This window comes from Bos mutus, chromosome 22, assembly GCF_027580195.1.
Source record: "Bos mutus isolate GX-2022 chromosome 22, NWIPB_WYAK_1.1, whole genome shotgun sequence".
NCBI classification, from domain to species: Eukaryota; Metazoa; Chordata; class Mammalia; order Artiodactyla; family Bovidae; genus Bos; species Bos mutus.
Genome location: NC_091638.1, coordinates 15,133,847 through 15,147,156, shown reverse-complemented (window position 1 = coordinate 15,147,156; position 13,310 = coordinate 15,133,847). Strand labels below are relative to the sequence as shown.

At 50.3% G+C, this 13,310-nt stretch overlaps 2 protein-coding genes across 2 annotated transcripts; one reads left to right on the top strand and one right to left on the bottom strand.

The window, feature by feature from the left end:
• Positions 1 to 3,015: 3,015 nt before the first annotated feature.
• CYP8B1 (cytochrome P450 family 8 subfamily B member 1) lies at positions 3,016 to 8,987 on the top strand. The gene has a single exon (XM_014476783.2). It carries the CDS (start codon positions 6,523 to 6,525, stop codon positions 8,020 to 8,022), a length of 1,500 nt encoding a protein of 499 aa, XP_014332269.2. The 5' UTR covers positions 3,016 to 6,522; the 3' UTR covers positions 8,023 to 8,987.
• A 177-nt stretch (positions 8,988 to 9,164) lies between these two features.
• On the bottom strand, positions 9,165 to 12,826 carry LOC102281508 (atypical chemokine receptor 2). Its single transcript, XM_070359436.1, is given in 2 exon segments — positions 9,165 to 11,712; positions 11,715 to 12,826. Coding segments are annotated over 2 exon segments (1,137 nt in total). The 5' UTR covers positions 12,595 to 12,826; the 3' UTR covers positions 9,165 to 11,455.
• Between the last annotated feature and the right edge of the window lie 484 nt (positions 12,827 to 13,310).

Below are 13,310 nucleotides of genomic sequence, written 5' to 3'. Positions count from 1 at the left end.
TCAGCTAAACTGGCCAGTGAGAAATCCAGGGCAATACAATTGTCCATCATCATTCATGCTAGAGAATTTAAGAAAATCAGTGATCTCTGAAAAATGTACAAGAGACTCCAACAGTAACATAAAGCTAAAGGGAATTATGTCAATGTCTAGAAAGTTAATTCTGTTCTGCTGTTTTTTGATGAGGCTGTTCCTTTCTGGAGTCAGTGGCTATTGGGAGGATTCTGAGAACTTTTAAACTAAGATCTGGCCAGTAGTCAAATTGAGGGTAGTGGTAAAAGCCTGGGTTAAATTGGCCAGATATCCTACAGACAAAAGCTAAGCTAGACTAATTATCTCTGCCTCTGCTCCTGACTTCCCAGAGTCTAGGGTGTTTTTGCCTTACAAACTAGGATTGTTTCTCTCCTTCCACAGCCATAGAATCATTACATCTAGTCTCTGGAACAATCACTTCACCTTTTCCCCAATCCTCCCCACGTCTTCTCACACTATATGCTACAGCTCATCCCTAGTTAGCTAAGAAGTTCCTTTCTTATATAATGTATAACACCCAAGACCATCTACCACCCTGTGACATGTGAGCCATGCCAAGACCACATTAGAATTATCACCTTGTAAATTCTTGATCACTCTTTGTGACCTCATGAATTATATAGTCCATGGAATTCTCCAGGCCAGAATACTGGAATGGGCAGCCTTTCCCTTCTCCAGGGGATCTTCCTGACCCAGGGAACAAACCCAGGTCTCCCGCATTGCAGGCGGATTCTTTACCAGCTGAGCCACCAGGGAAGTCCAAGAATACTAGAGTGGGAAGCCTATCCCTTCTCCAGGGGAATCTTCCTGACCCCGGCCCAGGAATTGAACTGGGGTCTCCTTCATTGCAGGTAGATTCTTAACCAGATGAGCTACCAGGGAATCCCTACAATTATCTATAATTGCCCAAATCTAATTACATCTGTAATTTTTCATCTGAGTACTAATTTCACTATATGCCGTAAACTTTGGTTTTCATTTTCATTCATCTCAAGGTGTTTTCTAATTTCTCTAGTAAATCCTTCTCTCAGGAAAGCATTAGGAAGCTTGTACATAGATTCTTGCAGACTCCATGTTTGTCTTTTCCCCTGATGATTTGGCTATGTATCTTTAATACACCACTGTAATAAATTTCGGTTATGAGTAAAACTATAGGCCAAGTCCTCTGAGTTCTTCTAGGCAATTCTCTGCATGTGAAGGTGGTTCTAGAGATCCATGACATGGGTCATGGGAACTAGACTGCATAACAGATGTTAAGCATTTCGCTTAATTCCTGGCTCATGGTAAATTCTTAATATAAAATTGGTAAAAATTTTAAATGGTAAAAATGTAAGCGGTCATGGTGGCAAAAGGCATGACCAGCAGAGGGCCATGAACAGGACAGAGACCCAAGCTCCCAGATTTACTGCCATAGAGTGTCTCCAGACTGAGGACCCCCAAAGCACCGACCTAAAGTCTCCATTAAGCGCAGGGCGGGGCAGCAGAAATGCCTCATGGGCCTTCCGGCCCCTAAGCCCGAGGTCCCTCTAGCGAGCCCAGAGGACACCTCTGCAGGTCGTTGATCCTCCCAGTTCAGTTCAGTCGCTCAGTTGTGTCCAACTCTTTGCGACCCCATGGACTGCAGCACACCAGGCCTCCCTGTCCATCACCAACTCCTGGAGTCTACTCAAACACATGTCCATTAAATCAGTGATGCCATTCAACCATCTCATCCTCTGTTCTCCCCTTCTCCTCCTGCCCTCAGTCTTTCCCAGGATCAGAGTCTTTTCAAATGAGTTCTTCGTATCAGGTGGCCAAAGTATGGGAGTTTCAGCTTCAGCATCAGTCCTTCCAATGGATATTCAGGACTGATTTCCTTTAGGACGGACTGGTTGGATCTCCTTGCAGTCCAAGGGACTCTCAAGAGTCTTCTCCAACACCACAGTTCAAAAGCACCAATTCTGCGGCACTCAGCTTTCTTTATAGTCCAACTCTCACATCCATACATGACCACTGGAAAAACCAAAGCTTTGACTAGATGGACTTTGTCGACAAAGTAACGTCCCTGGTTTTTAATATGCTGTCTAGGTTGGTCATAGCTTTTCTTCCAAGGAGGAAGCATCTTTTAATTTCATGGCTGCAGTCACCATCTGCAGTGATTTTGGAGCCCAAAAAAATAAAGTCTGACACTGTTTCCACTGTTTCCCCATCTCTTTGCCATGAAGTGATGGGACCAGATGTCATGATCTTCGTTTTCTGAATGTTGAGCTTTAAGCCAACTTTTTCACTCTCCACTTTCACTTTCATCAAGAGGCTCTTTAGTTCTTCTTCACTTTCTGCCATAAGGGTGGTGTCATCTGCATATCTGAGGTTATTGATATTTCTTCCAGCAATCTTGATTCCAGCTGGTGCTTCATCCAGACCGGCATTTCTCATGATGTACTCTCCATATAAGTTAAATAAACAGGGTGACAATATACAGCCTTGACGTACTCCTTTCCCCATTTGGAACAAGTCTGTTGTTCCATGTCTGGTTCTAACTGTTGTTTCCTGACCTGCATACAGATTTCTCAGGAGGCAGGTCAGGTGGTCTGGTACTCCCACCTCTTTCAGAATTTTCCATAGTTTATTGTGATCTACACAAAGGCTTTGGCATAGTCAATAAAGCAGAAATAGATGTTTTTCTGGAACTCTCTTGCTTTTTTGATGACCCAACAGATGTAGGCAATTTGGTCTCTGATTCCTCTGCCTTTTCTAAATCCAGCTTGAACACCTGGAAGTTCACGGTTCATGTACTGTTGAAGCCTGGCTTGGAGAATTTTGAGCATTACTTTGCTAGTGTGTGAGATTGAGTGCAATTGTGCAGTAGTTTGAGCATTCTTTGGCATTGCCTTTCTTTGGGATTGGAATGAAAATTGACCTTTTCCAGTCCTGTGGCCACTGCTGAGTCTTCCAAATTTGCTGGCATATTGAGTGCAGCACTTTCACAGCATCATCTTTCAGGATTTGAAATAGCTCAACTGGAATTCCACCACCTCCACTAGCTTTGTTCATAGTGATGCTTTCTAAGGCCCACTTGACTTCACATTCCAGGATGTCTGGCTCTAGGTGAGTGATCACATCATCATGCTTATCTGAGTCATGAAGATCTTTTTTGTATAGTTCTTCTGTATCTTCTTGCCACCTCCTCTTAATACCTTCTGCTTCGGTTAGGTCCATACCATTTCTGTACTTTATTGAGCCCATCTTTGCATGAAATGTTCCCTTGGTATCTCTGATTTTCTTGAAGAGATCTCTAGTCTTTCCCATTCTATTGTTTTCCTCTATTTCTTTGCATTGGTCACTGAGGAAGGCTTTCTTATCTCTCCTTGCTATCCTTTGGAACACTGCATTCAAATGGGTATATCACTAAAACTCAGACGTGACTGAGAGATTTCACTTTCCCTTTTCACTTTCATGCATTGGAGAAGGAAATGGCAACCCACTCCAGTGTTCTTGCCTGGAGAATCCCAGGGACGGGGGAGCCTGATGAGCTGCTGTCTATGGGGTCGCACAGAGTCGAACCCGACTGAAGTGACTTAGCATTAGCATTAGCATCTTTCCTTTTCTCCTTTGCCTTTCGGTTCTCTTCTCAGCTATTTGTAAGGCCTCCTCAGACAACCATTTTGCCTTTTGCATTTCTTTTTTGGGGATGGTCTTGATCACTGCCTCCTGTACAATGTCACGAACCTCTGTCCATAGTTCTTCAGGCACTCTATCAGATCTAATTCCTTGAATCTATTTTTCACTTCCACTGTATAGTGGTAAGGGATTTGATTTAGGTCATACCTGAATGGTCTAGTGGTTTTCCCTACTGTCTTCAGTTTAAGTCTGAATTTGGCACTAAGGAGTACATCATTTGAGCCACAGTCACCTCCCGGTCTTGTTTTTGCTGACTTATATATAGAGCTTCTCCATCTTTGACTCCAAAAAATATAATCAATCTGATTTTGGTATTAACTATCTGGTGATGTCCATGTGTAGAGTCTTCTCTTGTGTTGTTGGAAGAGGGTGTTTGCTATGACCACTGTGTTCTCTTGGCAAAACTCTATTAGCCTTTGCCGTGCTTCGTTCTGTACTCCAAGGCTCCCGGACTGCCCTGCAACTCCATTGTGATGCCGCCCCCACCCTGCCCTGCAGCTGCGGCTGGACTGTGTGAGGCTGAGACTTGCCATAGGCTTGCGGTGCACACTCTGGACCGCTGGGTCCCAGCCACTCCAGAGGGTTGGGAGGGCAGCGCCTGGGCCAACACCCTGGGACAGGCCACCCTTCAGTGGCCCTGGTGGGCTGGCCCCATATACACAAGAGTGGCTGGACCTGCTGGCGTGAGAAGAGTTCAGTGCAATGGTGATTGGTCAGAGCTCAAATTCGCACTGAGCTGGAGACTCCTCCCGCTCTGAACACTCTGGCCACACTGGCCCTCTTGAGATGACCCCGCCACTTGCTTTAGAAGAATGTCCCCTATATCCTTACACACAGCACACATTTACCTGGTCTTGTTGTCCTCCACTAATGATCCTGATCAGTGCAACCTCCCTGATTCCCCATCCTCCTTCCTGTTCAGCCCTTTTTTGTAGCACTTAACACAATTGTGATTATATGCTTCTTCGGTGGAAGCCATAAACTCCAAGAGGGCAGGGACCAGGTCTGTCTCATTTAGGGTTGCAGCAAAATTTCTGGTTTAAGTGCACAGCAGGTATCTGTTAAATGGATAGACAAGGCTGTTCCAAGAAAGGAGGAAATGAATGGATGAGTGGGTGTGAGTGAATAAGTGAATAAATGAAGGAGAGAATGAATGAATAAATGAAGGAAAGAATGAATGTAAGGTAGTGGTGGTTGTTGTTGTACAGTTGCTAAGTGGTGTCTGACTCCTTTTTGACCCCATGGGCTGTCCATGGCATTTTTCCAGGCAAGAAAACTGGAGTGGCTTGGCATTTCCTTCTCCAAGGGATCTTCCTGACCCAGGAATTGAACCCATAGCTCTTGCATTGCGGGTGGGTTCTTTACTGCTGACAAGCCAGGTGGGGCTGCCATCCATTAAAACTGAGGGACAGGGACTTCTCTGTTGGTCCACTTGTTCAGACTCCAAGCTCCCAAACAGCAGCACAGGTTTAATCCCTGGTAGGGAAACAGATCCCACAAGTCAAATGGTACGACCAAAAAAAAAAAAAAAAATCCGAATCCCAAAATACAAAAAAATACTAAGGGACAAAGTCAAGCTCTTTGGACTTGACTCACAGTTTCTGACCTTTTTCTTTTTTTGGCAGACCCTCAGCCTGTGGGGTCTTAGTTCCCTGACCAGGGACTGAACCCGGGCCACAGCAGTAAAAGCAGAGTCCTAATCAGTGGGCCACCAGGGAATTCCCTTTCTGACCATATCCTAAGGATGGGGAGAGTTGTTGGAGCTGAGTACTTGCTGTGGTTGCCCTGAGCAACCAGAGAGGACTTCATGGATGCTGAGTGTGGATATTTTCAGCTCCCTAGTGGGAGGAGCTACACATGGGAGCTCACTCAAGAGAAATCGTATGATTGTCTGAAGAGACAAAGTCCCTGTTTGCAGGTCATCTCAGAAGTTAAAGAGTAACTTGAGGGTTGTCACAACTGGTTGAATTCAGTCTGAACCTCATATATTGCTACAATGAGCTAGGCTGCTGAACCAAAGTCTTAAGAGCCAACAGTAGTTTTCTTCTTCTTGGGCCTGCTGACAGGGTCTTAGCCTGACATGTCACTGAAGGTCCCTAGTAAATGGTCAACTCACCTCACCCAAGCCAGGGCCACTGTCAGAAAAAGTCCCTGCTATACTCTGTACCGAGATCCTTCTTGTGAAGTAAAGCAGTTGGTTTGAAGTCCCTATCATCTCTGACATTTCATAATTCCATGATTTACATTCTGTATTTCTTGGTAGAGAAGTGTGCAAGCCAGTTGGCGAGAGACTCAGAGACTCAAGTCTGAGCTTGTGTTTGAAGAAGCCTCTGTTTGGGAGAGTCTGTGGGTCTTTTAAAGGATGAGGAAGAGGTGGATGTGAAACTTAGTAAGTACTTCGTGCATTTCTGTTGAAGAAACTAGCAAATTAATGGATATATGAAGTCAAGAGTAAATAAAGGAGTGAGTGGTCAGTAAGTCACAAGGGCGGGCGTTGGGTCAAAGAAGTCTTGGCAGAGAAAATGCTGGACCGTGTCAGGAAAGGTTGGAACAAAGTCTGAAGCTCTTGCGGGGGCTGTGACCATAGCAAGAGGCTTCCTTCTGGCCTTCCTCCTGCTTCCTCCCACCTGCTCCTCTCACGTGACTAGGTCCTAACAAAATCAAGGGAAAGGGTTTGCTCTGAGGTACTGTCTCACCAGCTTTATTTACAGCAACTTGCAGCCACAGGGCAAGGTCCAGGTAGGAAGTCCTTTCTATCCCCACTTTGTCCTCCCAAATCCTCTGGCACCCAGAGAACAGCACATCCAGAGCTCAACCTGGAACAGACCAGCCATGGTGCTCTGGGGTCCGGCGCTGGGAGCCCTGCTAGTGGCCATTGTGGGATATCTGTGCCTTCGGGGGCTGCTCCGGCAACGAAGACCCAAGGAGCCCCCACTGGATAAGGGCCCCGTGCCCTGGCTGGGCCATGCCATGGCTTTCCGGAAGAATATGTTCGAATTTCTGAGGCACATGCAGGCCAAACATGGGGACATATTCACGGTACAGCTAGGGGGCCAGTACTTCACCTTTGTCATGGACCCTCTGTCTTTTGGCCCTATCCTCAAGGATGCGCAGAGGAAGCTAGACTTTGTGGAGTATGCTCAAAAACTGGTGCTAAAGGTATTTGGATACCGCTCTGTGCAGGGAGACTATAGGATGATACACTCAGCCAGCACCAAGCACCTCATGGGGGAAGGCTTGGAGGAGCTCAACAAAGTCATGTTAGACACCCTGTCCTTGGTTATGCTGGGGCCCACAGGCCCCAGTCTGGACACCCACCACTGGCGTGAGGATGGCCTCTTTCACTTCTGCTACAACATCTTGTTCAAGGCTGGCTACCTGAGCTTGTTCGGCTACACAAAGGACAAGGAGCAGGACCTGCTGCAGGCAGAGGAGCTATTCCTGGAGTTTCGCAAGTATGACCGCCTGTTCCCCCGGTTTGTTTACTCCCTGCTGGGGCCCTGGGAGTGGCTGGAAGTGGGCCGGCTCCAGCGTCTCTTCCATAAGGAACTCTCGGTGGAACACAACCTGGAGAAGTACGGCGTAAGCAACTGGATCACCTACATGCTTCAGTTTCTGAGGGAGCAGGGTGTCTCCCCAGCCATGCAGGACAAGTTCAACTTCATGATGCTCTGGGCCTCCCAGGGGAACACAGGGCCGACCTCTTTCTGGGCCCTCTTGTTCCTCCTGAAGCACCCAGAGGCCATGCGGGCTGTGAGGGAGGAGGCCACCCGGCTCCTGGGAGAGGTCAGGCTGGAGGCTAAGCAGTCCTTCAAGTTCGGTGCCCTGCACCACATGCCAGTGCTGGACAGTGTGATGGAAGAGACACTGCGGCTGAGGGCCTCGCCCACCCTCCTCAGGGTGGTGAACGATGACCAGATCCTGCAGATGGCCAGTGGGCAGGAGTACCTGCTCCGCAATGGAGACATCCTGGCCCTCTTCCCTTACCTCTCAGTGCACATGGACCCCGACATCCACCCCGAGCCCACCGCCTTCAGGTACGATCGCTTCCTCACCCCCAGTGGCAGCCGAAAAGTAGACTTCTACAAGGCAGGCAAGAAGATCCGCCACTATACCATGCCGTGGGGCTCGGGTGTCTCCATCTGCCCTGGGAGGTTCTTGGCCCTCAACGAGATGAAGCTCTTTATCCTGCTCATGGTCATGAACTTTGACCTGGAGTTGGTGGACCCTGCCACACCTGTGCCACCCGTGGACCCCCAGCGCTGGGGCTTTGGCACCACACAGCCCAGCCACGAGGTGCGATTCCGCTACCGCCTGCGGCCTGCGGAGTGAGCTCTGTCCAAGAGGCGGAAGTCTGGCTGGGGGTGCTCCCCTGGGTCTCTGCCTCCTCTCGCCCACCCCTCTAAAGCCCCAGACCACCCCCTTCCTCTTCCTGCTTGTCCTCCCTGCTCTTTGGCATCCTTCTGATCACCTCACAGGCTGATACTTCTCTCTTGAAAACACCATCTTTCACAGCAGATGCTGCATAACTCGCCTCTCATAGGAAGTCCAAGGAAGGGGAAATAACTGTGGGCAACTCAGTTTGGGGGATAATACATGCCATGATAAATCTCACGCAGTACAGACACCGGTTACAGTGAGTCATATAGCATCTTGCAAACATTGGTCTCCACCCTCCCACTCTGCTTTGCTTGTTTTCCTCAACACTCACCCTGTGGGATTCAGGGCCTAGAACAGTGTCATCCGATAGCCATATGAGGCAAGCCACATGTGTAATTTTTCATCTCCTAGCTGACATATTTTTAAAAGTAAAAAGAAACTGGTGAAATTCATTTTTCTACTGTATTTTACTTGTCCTGATGTATCTAAAATATTAGCATTTCAACAAGGAGTCATACAAAAGTATTAATTAAATATTTTTACATTTCGTTTTCCCTCCAAGATCTGGTCTGTACTTTTTAACCCTTCACACTGAGTGCTCAATAGCCGTGTGGCTTCTGTAATGGACAGAGCAGCTCTAGAAAAGGGTGGCCTTTCATGGAAGAGATATGCAAGGTCCCTCCTCCCTGCCCTCCTCTCCCCTCTGCACCCCCACCTTGGGGTGATTTCAACCCTTCACTTGGTTTCCACAACCATTGCTAAGCTCAGAGCTCTCTCCTACCTCCAGACCCCCAATATCCCCACAGCGATCTCCCAGCACCTCTGATTCAGTTCAGCCCACACAGAACTCAGCATCTGTGCCCCCCCGCCACACACACCTCTGCCCTGAACCACGCCCATCTCCTGATTTCCCTGCCTCTCTGCTCAGGACATCACCATCCACCCCATCCCCTTAGGCAGATACAGAGGACACACCCTCAGCCCCTCCCTTTCTCTCTCCCACAGGGAGAGAGCTCTGTCATCTGACCCCTGTGGTGCCACCGAACCATGGTCCCGCTTCCCCACCCCTGCTACCCTTCTTAGAGCTCAATCCCAGCATCTCTTTCCACGTGGGGCCTGTGGACTCTGTTTACCCTACTGCCAGAGACTTTTTTTTCCAAAAGCACCTCTGAGCATCCCCTTTTTACTTTTCTGGCTCCTCATCACCTCCCCGCAGTTGATATTTAAGTTTTGCCACATGCAGTTCCCGAATTTTCAATCCAGGGCAATTCAACTTTGACAACTTTCTCCAGTGGAACTGTCCGTACAATGCTTGTTTTCACTCTCAGCCCCGGGGCCGGCTATTCCTGGAAGCCTCTTGAACATCACCATCTGGCCAGAGATGGCCTCCTCCCCAGCCCCTCCCTGGAGCACCCTGCCACTGCGTGTATCACAGCCCATCTGTCATGTCATTGCTTTCTGTGTCCTGTTTCCAGCCTCCTGCACCTGCTTCAGACTGCAGCCCACAGGGCTTGGTATCTTATTCCTTCATCTCTGACCTCAATTCCCTAAACGTAGATTAAATTACAGAAACCTGACTTCCAGTCTTGTCTACTTTACTTTGGCTCATGTCCTCCTAGCCTTCATTCCATCCAGCCAAAAATTTTGTTCTGAGCACTACTGTCTGCCAGGCTCTGTGCTGGGTTTTGCAGGTGGCTCTGGGAGGTGGGCAGAGAAGGCAATGGCACCCCACTCCAGTACTCTTCCCTGGAAAATCCCATGGATGGAGGAGCCTGGTAGGCTGCAGCCCATGGGGTCGCGAAGAGTCAGACACGACTGAGGGACTTCACTTTCACTTTTCACTTTCATGCATTGGAGAAGGAAATGGCAACCCACTCCAGTGTTCTTGCCTGAAGAATCCCAGGGACGGGGGAGCCTGGTGGGCTGCTGTCTCTGGTGTCGCACAGAGTTGGACACGACTGAAGCGACAGCAGCAGCAGCAGCTGGGAGGTGGAAGAAAGCAGTGATGCTTTAGAAGCTCAGCAAGAAAGAGACGGCACTGTGGCTCAGGGGCTCCCTGGGAAAGGTTTCTCGGTGGACATATCGGTGCACAGGGAGGATGCCGACCGAGGGAGACATGGAGCATCCGGGCAGGGCATATCCGTCCGGAATCCTTAGGTCGCAGGTAACAGAAGACCACCACCCCAAACTGAAAAGACATCCCTTGGTTCGTGTCACTGTCAAGTGCAGGCTTGGGATGTCCTTCAGCCGGGCCTTGATTCTGGGGCTTTGGCATTGACCCCAGGATCTGCTCACTCACTGCTGTCACCTCCCCTTCTGAAGTTCGAGCTGATGGAGGAGCAGCCTAGACCTCACACCCTCCTGGCTTCTGTTTCATGCCTCTGTTCTAGCATGTTCTAGTCGAGTTGCATTTCACAAGCTCTGCCTGGGCCTGGGCCCATCCCTAAATGAATCACTGTATCAGGGAAACGTAAGGCCAAAGCTGGCCCAAGACCCGTGCCCCACCCAAATACCACCCAAAGCACAGGACAGAGTGACTCTGGAGTGGTTTCCCAGAGCAGGTAGGACTCAGTTACAAAACAAGGGTGAGGGGATACTTGGCTGGAAAATGACCCCTGTTCCATGAGGGAGCCAACCAGCGAAGAGCAGAGATGGGAATGTGAAGGAAACAGCAACAGGTGTGGTGCCCAGGAAATGAAAAGCCAGGAGAAGGAGTGTCGGGGTGAAATGGTGTGTGGGATTCTGATTGTGAAAAGTCCAGCTTTAAGACTGGACAGAGGTCCTGGATTTGATGGTGTAGGCTCTGAGGGACCCCTGAAGGCTCCTGAGTGAGGGCACGGGAGGCAGAAGGAGGGAGAAGCTCCTGGACCACCAGAAATATGTGTTTACTCTGCCTCCCACCTGCGGACTCTCATGGGTGGAGACCCTCCAGCCCCTCCTGACAGCCAGCCCCTGGAGCCAGCATGAGGACTGTGATATTAAACAAAATTATGATAATATTTTCCCAGCCGAGCTTCAGGGAAAGGGGAAGCCTGGTGGGTGGCAGACATCTGACTACTCTGCAGGGTGTGGGAGTGATGCTGAGGGTGCTGTGGTCAGGGGCTGCTGGGTGCAGCTCAGATGACACACGAGCCCGAGGATGGGCAGCACAGAGGTCAGCTGTTAAACTAAGGCGGCCTTTCAGGCAAGCGAGTACGGACTTCGGGAGGGCAGTGAAGGAAGAGGAGGGTGAGGGAGGGAGAGAGCGAACGCTGCTGATGGCTGAGGACTGAGAACTGACCAGTGGGATCAGCAACATGGTCACTGAGGCCTCTGAAGGGAAGATTTCAGTGGATGCACCAAGGAGCTGGGTCCCCTCTGCTCTCATGGACTGTGGTGTGACCGTTCAGGCTGTTTTTCCCTCTGTCCCCCTTGCCGGGGAGCTCTCAGCCAGCCTCTCCCCGAGGTCACTCATGCCCATTACATCTTCCTGGACCGTGAGCCCGCTACTCTCAGAATAGCTGGACGGCAGGGCCTGTTGCCTTCTGAGCACAGTGGCCAGGAAAGCCTTGAGGTACTGGCGGAAGCGGTGGCTGGAGAAGGCGTAGAGGACGGGGGTGAAGCAGCAGTGCAGGAAGGCGATGCTCTCCGTCACCTGCAGCGATAGTCCAGGTGCTGGCTGACCCTGCAGTCCCCAAAGACTTGCAGGTCCAGCAGCGAGTGCAGGAACAAGGTGAGATTGTACGGGAACCACAGCACAAAGAAGGCCACCACCAGAGCTACGGCCATCCTCAGGGCCCGCCTCTGGCCCGGGGGCCTCAGACTCACCAGCACAGAGCCAATGCGGGAGTAGAAGAAGATCATGGCAAGGAGGGGGAGGAGAAACCCCAGGAGGTTCTGCTGGAAGCGGAGGAAGAGCTTCCAGATGGTCCCATGTCCCCCAAAATCTGCATAGCACTCCCACATGCCCGGGGAGTTCTCATGCGTCCTCACAAAGACCATGTCAGGAATGGAGACAGCCAGGGCCATGGCCCACACACTGGCTGCAAGCAACAGGCTCTTGGCTCGGGTCCTCAGTCGGTGGTAGGGCCGAGCGCAGACAATCTCCAGGTACTTGTCCAGGCTCATGCAGCTGATGAAGAAGATGCCACTGTAGAAGTTCACGGTATAGAGGGTGCTCACCACCTTGCATAAGACGCTCCCAAAGACCCAATGCCATGCCACAGAGATGCCCCAGAAGGGCAGTGTCACCACAAACAGGAGGTTGGAGATGGCCAGGTTCAGCAGATAGGTCTCGGTCATCCGTCTTCGAGGCACGAACCGGAGCAAGACCGCTAGGAGGAGGAGGTTTCCAACCAGGCCCAGCACAAAGATCAGGCTGTAGAAGACAGGTAGAAAGACTCTGCCAAATGACAGCACCTCGTCCTTCCTGCACAGCATGAAGATCATGTCCTCCAGGTAGTACTCATAGTCATAGAAGGAGCTGCTGTTCTCAGAACTGGCCACCTTGGTGGTGGGCGGCAGAGGGGAGGCGGTGGTGGCCATGGTGGGAGGACGCACCCAGTCCTGGAGCTCTGCGGGCCAGAGAGCAGTGTGAGCCACAGGAGACGGATCCAGGCCTTCCCGCCCTCTCTCCAAACCCACTGGAGCCCCTTTTCTGGGCTGGCCAATAGACTCTCCACATTTACACCAGTACCTGTGGGCTAGCGACTAGGAGTACAAGTGCGGGCAGCCCAAGGCTACCCCGTGATACTGCGGTCATCTTGGGTAGGTGACGTAACCTCAGGTGTTCTCACAGTATTCACTTCTCTTCTTTATTTTATCCCTCATCGTTTATAAAGACTGATACAGTCATTTGTGTCTTCTTTATTATTGAGGGATACCGATTCACCTGGGCTTCCCAGGTGGCACAAGTGGTAAAGAACCCACCTGCCAATGCAGGTAGATGTAAGAGACATGAGTTCTATCTCTGGGTTGGGACGACCCCCTGGAGGAGGGCAGGGCAATATTCTTGCCTAAAGAATCCCATGGACAGAGGAGCCTGGCAGCTTGCAGTCCATAGGGTTGCACAGAGTCGGACATGACTGAAGCGACTCAGCACACACCAATTCACCTGTTTATTGAGTCTGTATAGACTCCTGAGAGTCCCTTGGACTGCAAGGAGATCCAACCAGTCCATTCTAAAGGAGATCCGCCCTGGGTGTTCTTTGGAAGGAATGATGCTGAAGCTGAAACTCCAGTACTTTGGCCACCTCATGCAA

What these genes read in the sequence shown, in the direction of transcription:
- CYP8B1 (XM_014476783.2), top strand. Translation starts at nt 6,523, where the DNA reads ATGGTGCTCTGGGGTCCGGCGCTGGGAGCCCTGCTAGTGGCCATTGTG.